This window comes from Musa acuminata, chromosome BXJ1-8 (assembly GCF_036884655.1).
Source record: "Musa acuminata AAA Group cultivar baxijiao chromosome BXJ1-8, Cavendish_Baxijiao_AAA, whole genome shotgun sequence".
NCBI classification, from domain to species: Eukaryota; Viridiplantae; Streptophyta; class Magnoliopsida; order Zingiberales; family Musaceae; genus Musa; species Musa acuminata.
Genome location: NC_088334.1, coordinates 28084719 through 28099174, shown reverse-complemented (window position 1 = coordinate 28099174; position 14456 = coordinate 28084719). Strand labels below are relative to the sequence as shown.

At 36.5% G+C, this 14456-nt stretch overlaps 1 protein-coding gene across 1 annotated transcript in view; it reads right to left on the bottom strand.

The window, feature by feature from the left end:
* The window catches only part of LOC135587692 (probable histidine kinase 3), a 30472-nt gene extending 19938 nt beyond the window's left edge, over nt 1-10534 (bottom strand). Inside the window, exons 1-11 of the mRNA XM_065079371.1 lie at nt 9552-10534; nt 7274-7796; nt 6773-7054; nt 5777-5946; nt 5451-5663; nt 5146-5332; nt 4972-5023; nt 4671-4900; nt 4477-4575; nt 3293-4398; nt 2574-2942 (exon numbers count right to left, since the gene is read on the bottom strand). Of these exons, the coding sequence (XP_064935443.1) occupies nt 2678-2942; nt 3293-4398; nt 4477-4575; nt 4671-4900; nt 4972-5023; nt 5146-5332; nt 5451-5663; nt 5777-5946; nt 6773-7054; nt 7274-7699 (3030 nt within the window). The 5' untranslated portion in view covers nt 7700-7796; nt 9552-10534 and the 3' untranslated portion in view covers nt 2574-2677. The remainder of the gene's footprint in view (nt 1-2573; nt 2943-3292; nt 4399-4476; nt 4576-4670; nt 4901-4971; nt 5024-5145; nt 5333-5450; nt 5664-5776; nt 5947-6772; nt 7055-7273; nt 7797-9551) is intronic.
* Between the last annotated feature and the right edge of the window lie 3922 nt (nt 10535-14456).

Below are 14456 nucleotides of genomic sequence, written 5' to 3'. Positions count from 1 at the left end.
TACATCCAACAAGAGCCCTTTTGAGATCATTATAGGACAACAGCCATCAACTCCTCACACTTTGGCAATTAGTTATACTGGGAGTAGTCTGTCAGCATATCCCTTTACAAAGGAACGGCACCGAAATACAGATATTGCGTGAGCTTACTTGGAGAAAGCAGCCAAAAAAATGAAGAAGTGGGTAGACTTAGGAAGGTGACCACAGGAGTTTAAAGTTGGTGATTTGGTGTTGGTGAAACTCCAACCAGCATCATTCCAGTTCTTTAGGAATAAAGTGCACAAGGGATTGGTGCACAAGTACGAAGAACTCTTCCCAATTATCAACAGAGTAGGCAATGTCTCCTACAAGTTGCAGCTACCGACGTGATTCAAAATTCACAATGTTTTCCATGCAAACAACTTGAAAGCCTACCACTCAAACTCGCAGGATGTTTCTCGAAATATTCCAACTCGATAAAAAAAATCCTCCATCAGAGCCTCCTACGAGAAGCGAGTTGAAACCATCTTAGAGGATCGCAAGACAAAGCTACCCAGCGGAACAAAGCAGACCGAGTACTTGGAGAAGTAGTGAAAGCTTCCTCAAACAAAAACCAGTTGGGAGTCTGAAGACGCCCTGCAAGATGAAGAAGCAGTCATCAAAGCCTACCAGCAAGCATCAATGAGGGCATCGATAGTTTAAGTGGGGGAGAATGTCACGAACGGTCGTTGCACACTGGTAACATCTTCGTCAACGGACCGTTCGTTGCTTTTGTGTTTTTGTATAGATTCTCGGTAGCGTGTTTTGCCTTGGTTTTGTGTATTTTTGCTTGAAAACTATGAGCAAGAACAAATTGCAGCATTGCAGAGCGTCCGCTCACCATGACGAGTAAAGCTGCCCCAAAATGGCCTAGTTTTCACGTGTCATGATTTGTTTTCTGCAAGTTGCGGTGCGGTGTAAAACATCAACCATCTCAGCACCTTAGAACCCCCTAGGTGGCACCTGACTGGATAGGGGTTTGGGGTAGTGTTGGGCATTGATTAGATTTCATAAGTTCACATGTTAAGTCTACAAGAACTTGCCATCGTGCCCGACACCCGGTGAGCAATCGTTTACGAACTTGCGATTGTTCGTTTACCTTTTAAAGTCCTTGTTTTCTCCTTTCTCTCTTTTCTCTCTTGCACACTGAATATTTGCTGAATTTTTTGTAAAGCTAGCTTCTTTGCGAGACGTTGGGACTTGTTCACCACTCACTTTTGAACTAAGCAATTTGCTCTTTTGCAGGTCCTACGGGACCTAAGCAAGATCGCAACTAGACTGACCCTTTGCGGACAGATAACACAAAGGAGCCTTATGGCTTAGGCAATCTCAACTAAGTCTATGACATTGACGCAAGGGTATTTTACGACTTGGGCAACCCCAACTAAGACCGTGACATTGACACAAGGGTGCCTCATGAATTCCAACTAAGACTATGACATTGCCGAAATGGTGCCTCACGACTTAGGCAATTCTAGCTAAGTCTTTGATAGTGAATCCCTGGGCCCATAACAACTTCACCGACATCCGACGAACCATCTTCCTAAACGGCGTACGACGAAGCTTCTTCCTCAACAACGTTTAGTGTCCGACAAAGGTAAATTAATTTTGTTTAGATTTTTTAGAAAAAAATAACTTATTTGATTATTAACAAATTATTAACCTTTTTTATTTTTATTTTTTTTTATTTTTTAATCTCTTTTTTTGCTGCTGATTAAATTTTTAACACATCATTAACCTATTTTATTTTTTATTTTTTTAATCTGGGTTTTTTACTGTTGATTAAATTGTTAACATATTATTAACCTATTTAGAATATTATTACTATGTTTCAGATTTTGCATTGTCTTGAAAATTAAAGAGTGCCATTACATTGTTAAAGATTTTGCATTGTTTCAGATTTTACAGAGTTATTTTTGGCTACTGATTAGTTGGATCATGAATCTTTAGATTTAGATTATTTTAATTTTTTAAACTTGTGTTATAATATTTATTTATTCACATTACTGAGTCTATAAAATTTAAATATCTAAATACTATAAACTCATGTTATTCAAATATTATATATATATATATATATATATATTAAAAAATGTGTCCTCGCCATGTCCATATCCTAACTTTTTTTTAAAATGACATGTTACCGTGTCCATGCTTCTTAGCTTACAACTATGAAGTAACTTTGCAGCAAGCTGCCTGCTCAATCATTTACACAGTTCTTATACATTTTATTTGTAATATGTCCATGAAATATAAACAGATTCAAGGAAGTTCACAAAATGTAATGTATCAACAAAATATTTCAAAATACTAAGCACTTGCAGAAATATTAAGAAAACAATTAATGTAAGAAACCTTACAACTATGAAATAACTTTGCAGAAAATTTTCTGCTTAATCATTTACCTGGTTCTTATACATTTATACGTAATAGATCCAAGAAATATAAACAGATTCAAGGAAGTTCACAAAATGCAATGTATCAACAAAATATTTCAAAATGCTAAGCACTTGCAGAAAGATTAGGAAAGGCAATAATATAAGTTAGAGGTGCTTACTTCTCAAAACAACTCCATATTCTATCAAACAGTGCCTGATGCTGAAGCGGATGAACACTTGTTCCAAAATCCTGTCATTAACATATTTTCCACATTTATCTTCACTATTGGTTCTTTTTCGTGACTGTTTTAAAAAACCGCGTAACTTCCCTGTACAGTTGTTCCCCTTCAAAAGGTTTTGACACATAACCATCCATTCCACACCGTAGGCACTGCTCATGTGTTGCCTGGATTACATCCGCTGTCATGGCTAGTATGGGAACATGCCAGTGCAAAACATTTCCAAAAGTCTCAACTGAAACTTCTCCATGCTTTATTAGATTATTTGTATCAGCTTCCATTTTGCGTATCCTTTTAGTAGCTTCAAATCTAAAGAAATTAAAAAAAAACATTTTACTTAACTAGAATAAGAAATTGTACAAATAGTAAAGTATTAATAAAAGTACATTGATATTTGAGCATATCATTTACATCTCATGCAAAATTCATTTTTCAGAGAACCTTTGAGTACAAGAGGACAGAAAATTTACTTTCCTTGGAAATTCATTCTAAAGATAATGTTGAGTGTCAGAGAAATATCAGGTACAGTCAATTTGAACTCTAACATAAAAGACCCAGACATGTTTAAAAGAAAGTATATCCAATGAAAACTCAGAAAGGAAATTACAACTATGAGACTTAGAAACAAAAAAACATAATGAAGCAAGTAAATGAGATACCCATCTATTTCAGGCATCTGAATATCCATAAAACAGGCATCAAATTTGTGTGGTGGCTTGAGCATGCTTATGGCCTTCTTCCCACTGTCCGCACAAGTTACTTCGGCTCCATATTTTTTTAAAGCACCAGCTGCTACTCTAAGATTCACAATATTGTCATCAACAACCAGAATCTGCTTCTCATGAAGAAGGCTGTGCAATGACAACTGGGGAGGCCGGCCATTTCGGGAAGGTTCCCCGTCTCCACAACCCATTGCCCGTCGTAAAGAGACTTGAAGCATGCTTGCTCTGAGTGGCTTTGTGATTATAGTTGAGATATATTCCATTGAATTGGCAGAATTATTTTTAACAGAACTTGAAGGATTTGCTAAAAGGAGGACTTTTGGGATATCCAACTGATCATCCTTTAATCTCCTAATTATAGAGGGCCAAATACTATTACCTTTTGACCATGTTTCCTTTTCAATAAGCACCATATTTGTTGTCAATCCTCCACTAGTTAATCTAGCAAGAACTTGATTTGGGTCAATCTCCAATATAGCATTTATTCCCAGCCTCTGAAGATGGTATTTTGTGATCTTAGCTCGGGCCGGTCTATGGTCAACTACCAATGCATTCATCCCATAAAATTCTGATGATTTATACTCATTTGAGGTAGTACATGCTCTTGAGAGGACCACTGTGAAGGTAAAAGTGGAACCAATCTGTGGTTCACTCACAAATCCAATCTCTCCCTTCATGAGACTAACTAAACACTTACTAATGCTCAGTCCAATACCAGTTCCCCCATGAATGCGAGAAATTGAAGGTCCCACCTGCATGAAAGGAGTGAACACACGGGATTGGGCTTCTAGAGGAATGCCCACCCCTGTATCTTCAACAGATATGATCAGATTTATAAGATCAGAAGTGGTTGACGAAAGATATGGATCAGATCCAGGAAATTCTAGCTTGCAGATCTCAAATCTTTCCCAGCTACGCCTTCTATCCGCCACCAGAAAGCCACTCAAGGTATTTGTGGAATGAGCTTCTGTTTCCATATCCAATGAAGTCATCACCTCTTTAATAAGATGAACAGTCAGGTATATATGTCCTCTCTCTGTGAACTGCAGAATGAGAACATTTCTGAACAACTGAAGCAATTAGTATCCACATTTCCAGTTGATTTAAAGCTAAATACTTACTTTTATTGAATTTCCTATCAGATTTGTGATGATTTGTCGTATTCTTCCATGGTCACCAACAAGGATTTCAGGAACTTGATCAGAGACATATACTGCCAACTATCCCAAGTGAAGTTAAGCAGCAACCAAGAAAAAGAGAATTAGTTGATGAAACACAAAAATTCTAGAAAAAGATTATGATAACTCTCAGATACCTCTAGTCCTTTTTCCTGAGCCTTTCCATAGAAAAGTGACAAGATATCATCCAATACTGCCCGCAAGTCAAATGGGACAGCTTCAAGTTCAAGCTTACCCGACTCAATCTTTGCTTGATCCAGAACCTCATTTATAAGTGACACCAGAGCTTTTCCACTGGCTTGAGCAGTTCTAACATAGTCTTCTTGAGTTATGTCCAGATCAGTATCCATAAGCATTTGAAGCATCCCTGGAAAGTTAGAATCTGTTGGTGTTTGATCATGGTTAGTCATTGTCATGGTGCTTTAATGTTTTACTTACCTAATACACCATTCATTGGAGTTCTGATTTCATGAGACACAGTCGCCAAGAACTGAAGATAAAAGACAGGATAAATTGACATTATGGGTGAGTGTAGATCAATCACAATAAGATCACTGTCATCAATGTGTAGAAAGCCAACATGCACCTCATAGGAAACAGAAAATAGTGTACCTGAGATTTTGCAACATCCGCTGCTTCAGCTCGCTTTTTGAGTTCCATCATTTGTCGATAATCATCTTCCACTTTTGCAATGCGGCTTACAGTAGCATGGAATATGTATCCAACTAGTAAAGCAATCACAAGAGTTCCAATTGATGTTGTTATTGCAAGCCAAGGCAATGGAGGTTTTTGTTTGAACCTGTTGATTAATTTACGGTAAAAATTGTTTATATAATATTCTTTATGCAGGTTCACTTCCATATCAAAGTATAGTTTCTTTCTAAAGCAATACTTGTTAGAAATGTCATGCAAATTACCTGCAATGCATCTCATGCTTTCTTACTGGATCGCCAAAATTAAGGGTACTAATATGGCATATGCCAGTACCTGTCATGTTTGAACCATACATGCTGATTGGTTCATCAGGATTAGTTGTATCATAAACATTGACAATGATGGAATGCTTGCTTGAAAGTTGGTGAAGTAACTTATCCACTAGAGCCTCTACATCAAATATTCCACCTAAGTACCTGCAAATGTTAAATAGGAAATATTATTGAATTATTGAGCATAGACAATCTTGATGAGTAGCCTCTTTTTATTGTTTTACAAACTTCTGATGGATAATTAGCAGGAAGTTCACCCTATGGCTGCTTGGATGCGTTCAGCTGGTGTCGCATTTGAAGTAAGTTCTGACTTGTAAACTGCATATGTCAGAATAACCCCCAGTCTTTTTGATTTTAAAAGCCGAAAAGGAGCAGTTAAAACACCCTTCCCGGATTCCCGAGCTCGTAGGATGTTTTCACAATCCTCCTGCATATAATAACTATCTTCAGTTGCTGGAACACTAGGACTAAGACACAGGTGTATTCCAAAAGGTCATGGTCCATTGAGGATTATATACAAATAATATATTACGCATTAATTGAGTAGCTAGTGACATGCCATCTAAAGTATGTAAATTGAGAATTTACACACTCTGACACCACTGTTTAGGCAGTGCATTTGACCATCAAAAGCTTTCGAATTAAATTGAAGAAAGATCAACCAGTCACATTTGAATAACCTATTATCAATAACAAATTAACATCTTGTTAGAGTTAATTAATAATGCCGAAAGCATATTAATGATTAATACTGACCAATGACTGACCAAAACTATCCAAACTGCAGAGTATTTGCTAAGGTCACACCTAATTAGATAAATAGTTGTAGAAAAATCAATAGTTTACAGAGACTTTAATGAAAGATGATTGCATCTGCAATATAAAGTATTCATATATTAATTAAATGATGATTAACTGAACTCCATATGATACGATGTCATTGACAATTTTTCCACTGAAAGATTTAAAAGATACTAGAAGAAGACAATAGTGCATATGTAGTGATAAATGCAAATAATTAGAGGCAACAATAATGGCCATTAGAGCGCTGTTAACAAAATATTAAGACCTAACTAAAAAAATGCATGCTATAACCTATTGCCTTATCCTTCTGTAACAAGCAGTATCTATGAGATATTTGCGACCATAGTTCGCAGATAATAAAGAAAATAACTGAGTGAGATATTTGTGACTATAGTTTGTAGATAACAAAGAAAATAACTGAGCCTGAAAAAACATATATAATGTCTCACCTTTCCGGTTAACATATCAAATGAAATTACATGTTTATAAGTGTCTTGGGCAAAGATAACAGGAGCATATTCTCCTTGCACACGGGATGTCTCTTCATTCACAAGATCTGCATCTTCCTCCCAAGCTGGGGACTGCTCTGTCGAATCCATTCTCTTAATTCTCCAACCTTGTTGCTTCTCAAACTGTTCTCTTTCTGAATGCAGCACCTTCACAGCATATGCTACACCACTGGTCAACGGTCTCTCAAAAGCAGTCCTTTCAGCATACCTAGAAAAGGTTATCTGCAAAAACAAGGATTCATCTTTCACATTGTTGATCTTTGAAATGGGAAAAGGTTCCATTATAGTAATACATGTAGTTCTTTCCCCTTTCAGGAAACTGAATCAAACACAAAAGACATTTTGATCAAATCAAGGATCAAGTAATTTGGTCCAGACAAAATATAGATACTATTGAACTTTCAGTTGAAAGGTAGGAATAATTCAGGAAAAAGTCAGTACCTGATCAATGGCAGATGGCTCCTTAGAGTGGTGAAATGTTGAGATCAGAATTGCTAGGGCCTGAAGATGGTTCATGCTGACATTAAACTGGTCCTGAAGCATCCTAGCACGTTCATCACACATGCTTGCAAGTGTCTCTCGCCTCTTCTCCACTGCTTGGGAGTTCATAAACCAGAAGATCCATAGAGAACCAAGTAACCATCCAGCTACCCACAAGAACAGAAGCTTCCTCCACCATGTCCCTCTGACCTTTGATCCAAAGTAGTGATTGCAGAGGTGATTCCTCCAATCCCTTACTGAGAGCTTCTTTGACAATTCCAACCATAGACTGCTCTTGTCACTAAGATAACCAGTCCTCTGCTCCATTATTTGAGCATCAATAAACCAATTCATGGGTATATCAGAAATAGCCCACCAACATACCATCAAGCTCAGGTATAGAAAGACCAATCCCAGATCCAAATGCAGGCAAAGAACTCATTCAAAGCAGCAGTTTAGTACTTCTCGTATCTAACTGCGGTTACTGTAAACATAAGCCAGTTGTTAAACGTCCTGCTGTGTCTACAAACATAAAGAGGGAAAAGATTGTTTTTTTATGCAAAATTTGAAAAATTATCCAGTGAGGCTTCTTGATACTTGATAGTCATATTCAATATCAAGTATCACTAAATGCATCAGTGACACAACAATTACATTCTGAAATGTTGTAGTGACGGGAAAAAAAACAATGATATAAAGTTGATTTAGCTTTTGTTAGAATGCTTATCCCATCAAGGTATTCAATACTAAATGATTACACAGTTACCCAAACTTTCTAAAAGAATGTTTAACCAAACTTGTCTAATTAGATGTTAAAATGTTGATTGTGAATAAATTCACTGTTGAACAAAACCTTGAAATAGTTCTCTTGGTTCTAATTTCCAATTGCATATGCTAAAACTATTAGTCAAAATAGAAGAATAATGTGAAAAAGAAAGCCTTTGCTTCTCTCTTCACATATGTTGTTACAATCCAGTTGATAGCCTAGTTTTATTGCTGATGCAACCTACAGAGCAGTTGGTTTGGTAAAATAACTTCCAATGACCATGCGTCAATGTTGCAATTCAAATGAGTACCTCAAATAAAGATACAGAAAGTCATGTGATCAAAGACAGTAGCTATATGATTGAAGACACCATCAATTAAGAATTAGCAAGCAGCACGTGATGAGTCTTCCAAATTTAGTATTCCTAATCAAAATTATGCAAATTCAGTTGACTATAATAGTAAGCACTATATAAATGAATTGATCACCAGATGACCAAGTTCTTTTACACAAACCTTCAAACTGATAGAATTTGTTCTTTTACACGAACCTTCCAAAATCTTTTCATGTTTAGCCAAATGGAATATCAAAGGCAACACTTCTGACCAGGTGATATTCCATTTGTTACATCCAAACAATATGTTGCTTGATCTTGCAGTATTAATTCTTTGTAAACTATATTACTTATTTAGATCAATGAATGATGAAAGGTCTGGCAAACAGTCAAGTTCGACTTTAATTCTCAAAAAAATCAATTTTTTCCCTCTTAGTTTTAAATAATAGCTTGAAAATTGTGTTCAGAATGTAGAAAATTTGATTATTCAAAAATATATAATATTCAGAATTAGTAATCAACCAGGATGTCCATAATCTTACAAGTGAAATCCAACTAATTTACATGACAGTGAGAATCTTATACTTGAATGGTCTCCAAGGATTTCAGTGTACAGTTTGTATATGAGGTATGCAAAATGTGGTCTGTCTAGGAAGGCAAATCACTTGTCCTAAGAGTTTTGCTTAGGACCAAATATGTTGGAACATATCATAAATTGATTACAGGCCCTAAACTCAATTGCTTATTCTTGACTTTACTCTTTATTATTGACCAGACTGTACCCCTAAACAGTGTTGCATTTGTACACAAGTTTTCATCTTAGACTGAGGAAAGATCATTAAAAAGTTAACTGTTGGGAAGCTTGGGACCATGTAGTATTGTCGGTGATTATCTGATCTTGACCATGAAATTGAGGAGGACATCAAACTCGATCACATCATTAGGAACCCGGGAGTTGGTATAAGCGAGCAGCGTGGGCGGTCTCAGAAAGGAAAATCTATGGAATAAAGTAAGGGCAAGGGAAAGCAGTCTGGGAAACAGAGCAGACTGAGGTATGGAGGCATGGGAAACTTTTTTTGTCAGGAAGGATGAGAGAGAGAGGAGGAGGAGGAAGAGGAGGAGGAAGGGGAGCAACTTACCAAGGGATGGATGAGGAGTGCTCGCCTGATGTTCGGCCACGATGACAGCGCCGACAAACGATAGCTGACCGAGAAGAATGACCGTGATAGGGTGGTACTCGGCCGCTCGCCGGAGGGACGAAGACTGCTCGATCTAGTTTTCGGTGATGAAGATGGCAACAGACCGCTGCTGAGGAGATCGTTGAGCTATCGAAAACCCATGAGAGGAATGTAAGAAGAAATCCCTCAGTACTTCCCGGACCCTAATCTCCCGGAATCAAACAAGAGATGCACCAGACGGCAGGAAGATCAAATCTTTCGTAGCTCAAAACTGCAATCGGAGCTAAAAGACCGCAGCAGACTCCTCCAAAAGCCCAGAAGAGTCTAAACTGGTGGTTTTGACCCGAGGGGAAAGAGGAGGGAAAGCAGGGGAAGAATGAAGAATGGTGTTGACGATGATGGTGGTGGTTACGGTGAATAAGACGGGGTGGTGAAGGGAAGAAAGCACAAGTCTTGATTCATGGATTCTTCAGAAAGGGGATTCCTGAGAGAATGATGGGGAATAAGGTCGGGCGGGCGAAGAGAGAGACCTGCTGATTGCAAAAAAGCAATTCTCCCCGTCAAGTTTTTTCGATAGAAGAAAGGAACAAAAGAGAAGAAAAAAAAAAACACGGAATGATCCAGAATAAACAAATGGCATCCAGCCCTTCTCACACAGCACAAAACACTTAACTTTCTAGTGGGGAGAGCAGTGGAAAAGCTCTGGACGCAAGTGCTCTTCTGCCCTCTCTCTCTCTCTCTCTCTCTCTCTCTTGCTTTGTGGGGACTACGGCTTCTGTTGCCAGGACCAAAACGAGCAGCTGCTGCTTGGCTGGCTGAGCCTTCCTACACACTAACCTTTCACCAAACCGCGCCCCCCACCCCCCCACGCCCCCAGTGGAGGAGGGGAGGAGAGGAGATGCATGGGTTGGCCGTGGGTGATGGGGAGGGCTTGGCCAAATGGGTCGGTGGGGTTCAGAGAGGGACACGCAGCACTTGATGGATGGTGAGAGAGAGCAAGGGTTTGGAGGAGAGAGAGGGGCGTGGGGGTGAGATTTGGGGAGGAGTTAACGGACAGATTGGGGTTTGGTTTGGTTTGCTTTGGTTCGGTTTGGTTGCTTTTCTGATGTGGATAAGCTCGCCAAAGCCTGATGGGGGGTATGGGGCCACCGCAAAAGCCATTCTCCTCTTCCTCCTCGGTTGGAACAGCTTGTTGTGGTGGGGTCAGCATAAAGCTTCCCCAGTTGGAACAGCTTATCAATCAATGTTGTGCTCTCCACCCTCCCCCTTTTCCTCATCTCATCACCTTTAAGAACACTTGACAGCTTCTGGGTGTCTCCAGCTCTTTGGGGGTTACTTGAATCAATCATATGGCTTCTGCTGGTGAAACCGCAGCATATCTCATCATAACTGTTTCATGACAACAGTATTTTCTATATACTTCAAATAAATACTGATGTACACAATCAATTGGAGGATAGTTTAGATCTTTGATGTGTTTTTTTTTTTTTTTTTTTTTTGCTTTTGCTTGATAAATAAATTGAAGAGGAAACACGAGTTGTTCCACAAAATTTATTTTGTTTGGGAAACTAATCCGGATTATATATATATGCAAGGATTTAAATTCTCATCCTTGCATCCAACTTAATTAACTTAGCTTTTGCGAAAAATATTAATCGGTCATTACAGTCCCCTCAATTCTTATCCTTTTTCTGTATTGTTTCTTCTTACATTCCTACTTCCTTTTTCTCCGTTTACAAACTCGGAATCTCATCCTTATCCTTCTTATTCTTCACAAAATACATGATCTAGATTTATATAATTGCTCGAGACAATTTATTACATGTTGGTTAGTATCCTTTGGATACTTTGCAATTAAATAAGACAAGGTAAGTAATGATAATTATTTTTTGCTTTTAAGTCTCTTTCTCTCTCTCTCGATGAACAGGTGTTAGCAGAGTTGAACGTAAACAATACTGGCTGTGAAGATGCTGATATTATAAACAGGAGACATATGTCCAACTTAAATTACATGTTTAACTAGCATATATCCCTTTTTAGCACTATAGATAGAGTAGACGAGATTAACGAGATAGCGTTATAAATTGTTCAAAGTAAAAAAGAAAAAAAAATTCTTTTCAAAAGATTTATTTGAAAAGATGTTTTCTTTTATAGTTATTTTTTATAGTTATTTTTCAAAGATGATGTTTTTGAGAAAATATCTATAAATAGATATTTGAGGGTAAATTATTAAGACATCTTTTTCATATTTTTTTTGAATTAGATATTCGTTAATTTTTTTTTGAAGATTCTTTATTATTTGCTCAATACATATCTTCTAAAGGCTTGTCATATCCACTAAAACAATTTACATCTAATTCATAGCAATTTTATTGAAAAGATTATGTAAATATCGTTTTTAGGAAAGTATTTATACACGTTTCAAGCCTAAATATCTTTCATAAAGTATTCTTGTTGTTCTTCTGTTTGTTATTTGTTTTCATAGTGTTTTTATCCTCTCCTTTGTCGTATTTTTCCAACAATCTAAAAACAATATTTGTGAGTTTATATAAATTCGCTATGGAGGTCACAAATAACATCAAATTATTGAATCAAGAATTTGTTCGTTTGGATCGTTTTGATAGAACGAATTTTACCCGTTGGCAAGATAAGATAAAATTCATGTTGACTACTTTGAAGATCTTCTATATGCTTGATCTAAATCTTCAACCAATTCCTGATCTAATCGATGATGACACCGATGAAGTCAAGGTTGAACAAAAGAAGAGAATTGAAGATAAAGTATGTGTAGAGGACACATTCTCAATGCTCTTTCGGATCGACTTTATAATCTTTATATGGTGGAACCATCTGCAAAAGCAATTTGGAATGCTTTGAAATTCAAGTACCATACCGAGAAGGAAGGTACAAAAAAAATTTTTATTTCTAAATATTTTGATTACAAGTTTATGGATGACAAGCCAATCTTGGCATAAATGCATGAGATGCAAATCATTGTTAATTAATTGAAGGCTGAAAAAATCGAACTTCCTGAACATTTTCAAGTAGGGGCTATAATAGCCAAGTTGCATTCATCTTGGAAAGGGTATAGGAAGAAGATTTTGCATGACTCCAAGGATATTACTTTGGAGCAAATTCAAAAACATCTTCGAATCGAGGAGGAATCGAGGATGAGAGAAAAGAGTGAGAACTCTTTTGGCAATATAAAAGTAAATGTTGTAAATCAGCAGAATTCCAACAAAGGCAAACAAAACAAGGAAAATTATTTTGGCCCCAAAAGGGATCAAAAAAAATTTAAGAAGCCAAAGAGTGAAGACTGTTTTGTTTGTGGAAAACTTGGTCATTTTGCCAGGGATTGCAGATTTAAAAAGGGTAAGAAACTGGAAGTCAACTCCATTGAGGGAGATGATAATATAATCGCTATGGTGAGCAAAGTGAATGCCATATTTGGCAATATTTCTAGTTGGTGATATGATACTTGTGTTACCGTCCATATTTGCTATGATAAGGCACTCTTCAAGACTTACAAAGAAGTCACAGAAGAGCAAGAGATTCAAATGGTAAATGAAGTTCGTTCTAAGATGATTGGCAAGGGAAATATGAAACTCACTTTCACTTCGGGTAAGAAAGTCACTCTTACTTTCTTCATGTACCGGATATGAGTAGAAATTTAGTAAGTGGGAATCTCCTTAGTAAACCTGGAATTAAATCTGTATTTGAATCCGGGAAGTTAATTTTATCTCGGAACTTTTGTTGGAAAAGGCTATTCCGCTGAGGGAATGGTCAAATTATCTATTGTTGACAATGATTCTAAATTTAATAAAGATGTTGTTTCTATTTATATTGTTGATTCTTATTCATTATAGCATGATAGATTGAACTAGCACCATTAAAAGAATGATTAAGTGTGGCTTAATAAATTATCATTTTGATGATCTTAATAAATGTAAAATTTATGTTAAATCAAAGATGATGAAGAAACCCTTCAAAAGGATATACTAATTTGTTAGACTTAATATATTATGATATATGTGAATTAAATAACATATTAATGAGAGAAGGTAATAGATATTTCATTACTTTTATAGATGATATGTCTAGATTTACATATATGTACTTGTTGAAACATAAAAAAATGATGCTTTTAAAGCATATAAAGTAGAAGTTAAAAATTAATTAGGGAAGAAAATTAAAGTTTAAGAAGTGATAGAGGAGGAGAATACTTTCCTAATGAATTTAACTTGTTTTATAAACAACATGGTATAATTCATGAATGTTCAGCACCTGAGCAAAATGGATTAGTAGAAAGAAAGAATATAACTTATCTAGATATGATTAATGCTATGTTGTTGTATGCTAAATTATCTTATAATTTATGGGGAGAAGCTTTATTGGCTCTATGTTATATTTTAAAAAGAATAATATCTCTCCATACGAGTTATGGAAAGGAAGACAACCTAACATTGGTTATTTTAAAGTGTGAGGGTGTCTTGCATATTGTAAGAACAATGATCCTCAAAGGATAAAATTGGGACCTAGAGGAATCAAATGTGCATTAATAAGTTATGCCTCAAATAGCAAAGCATATAGACTTCTTAATAGCAAAGCATATCATAATAGAATCTCAAGATGTGAAGTTCTTTAAATATTTAATGACTTCAAATAATAATATTCATCCTCCAACCAGTGAAGAGTCACTAGTGGAGATATCTCAAAAGGTTGATGAGCAACCTAATATTCCTTTGATTGGACATCAATCAAAGTTCACAAGAGGTTGGAGAGCAATCTCATAATTTAAGGAGAAGCACTCGTGTACGAAAAGTAAAAATAATTCCTCTTGTTTTACAAGTGGAAAATGATCCATTC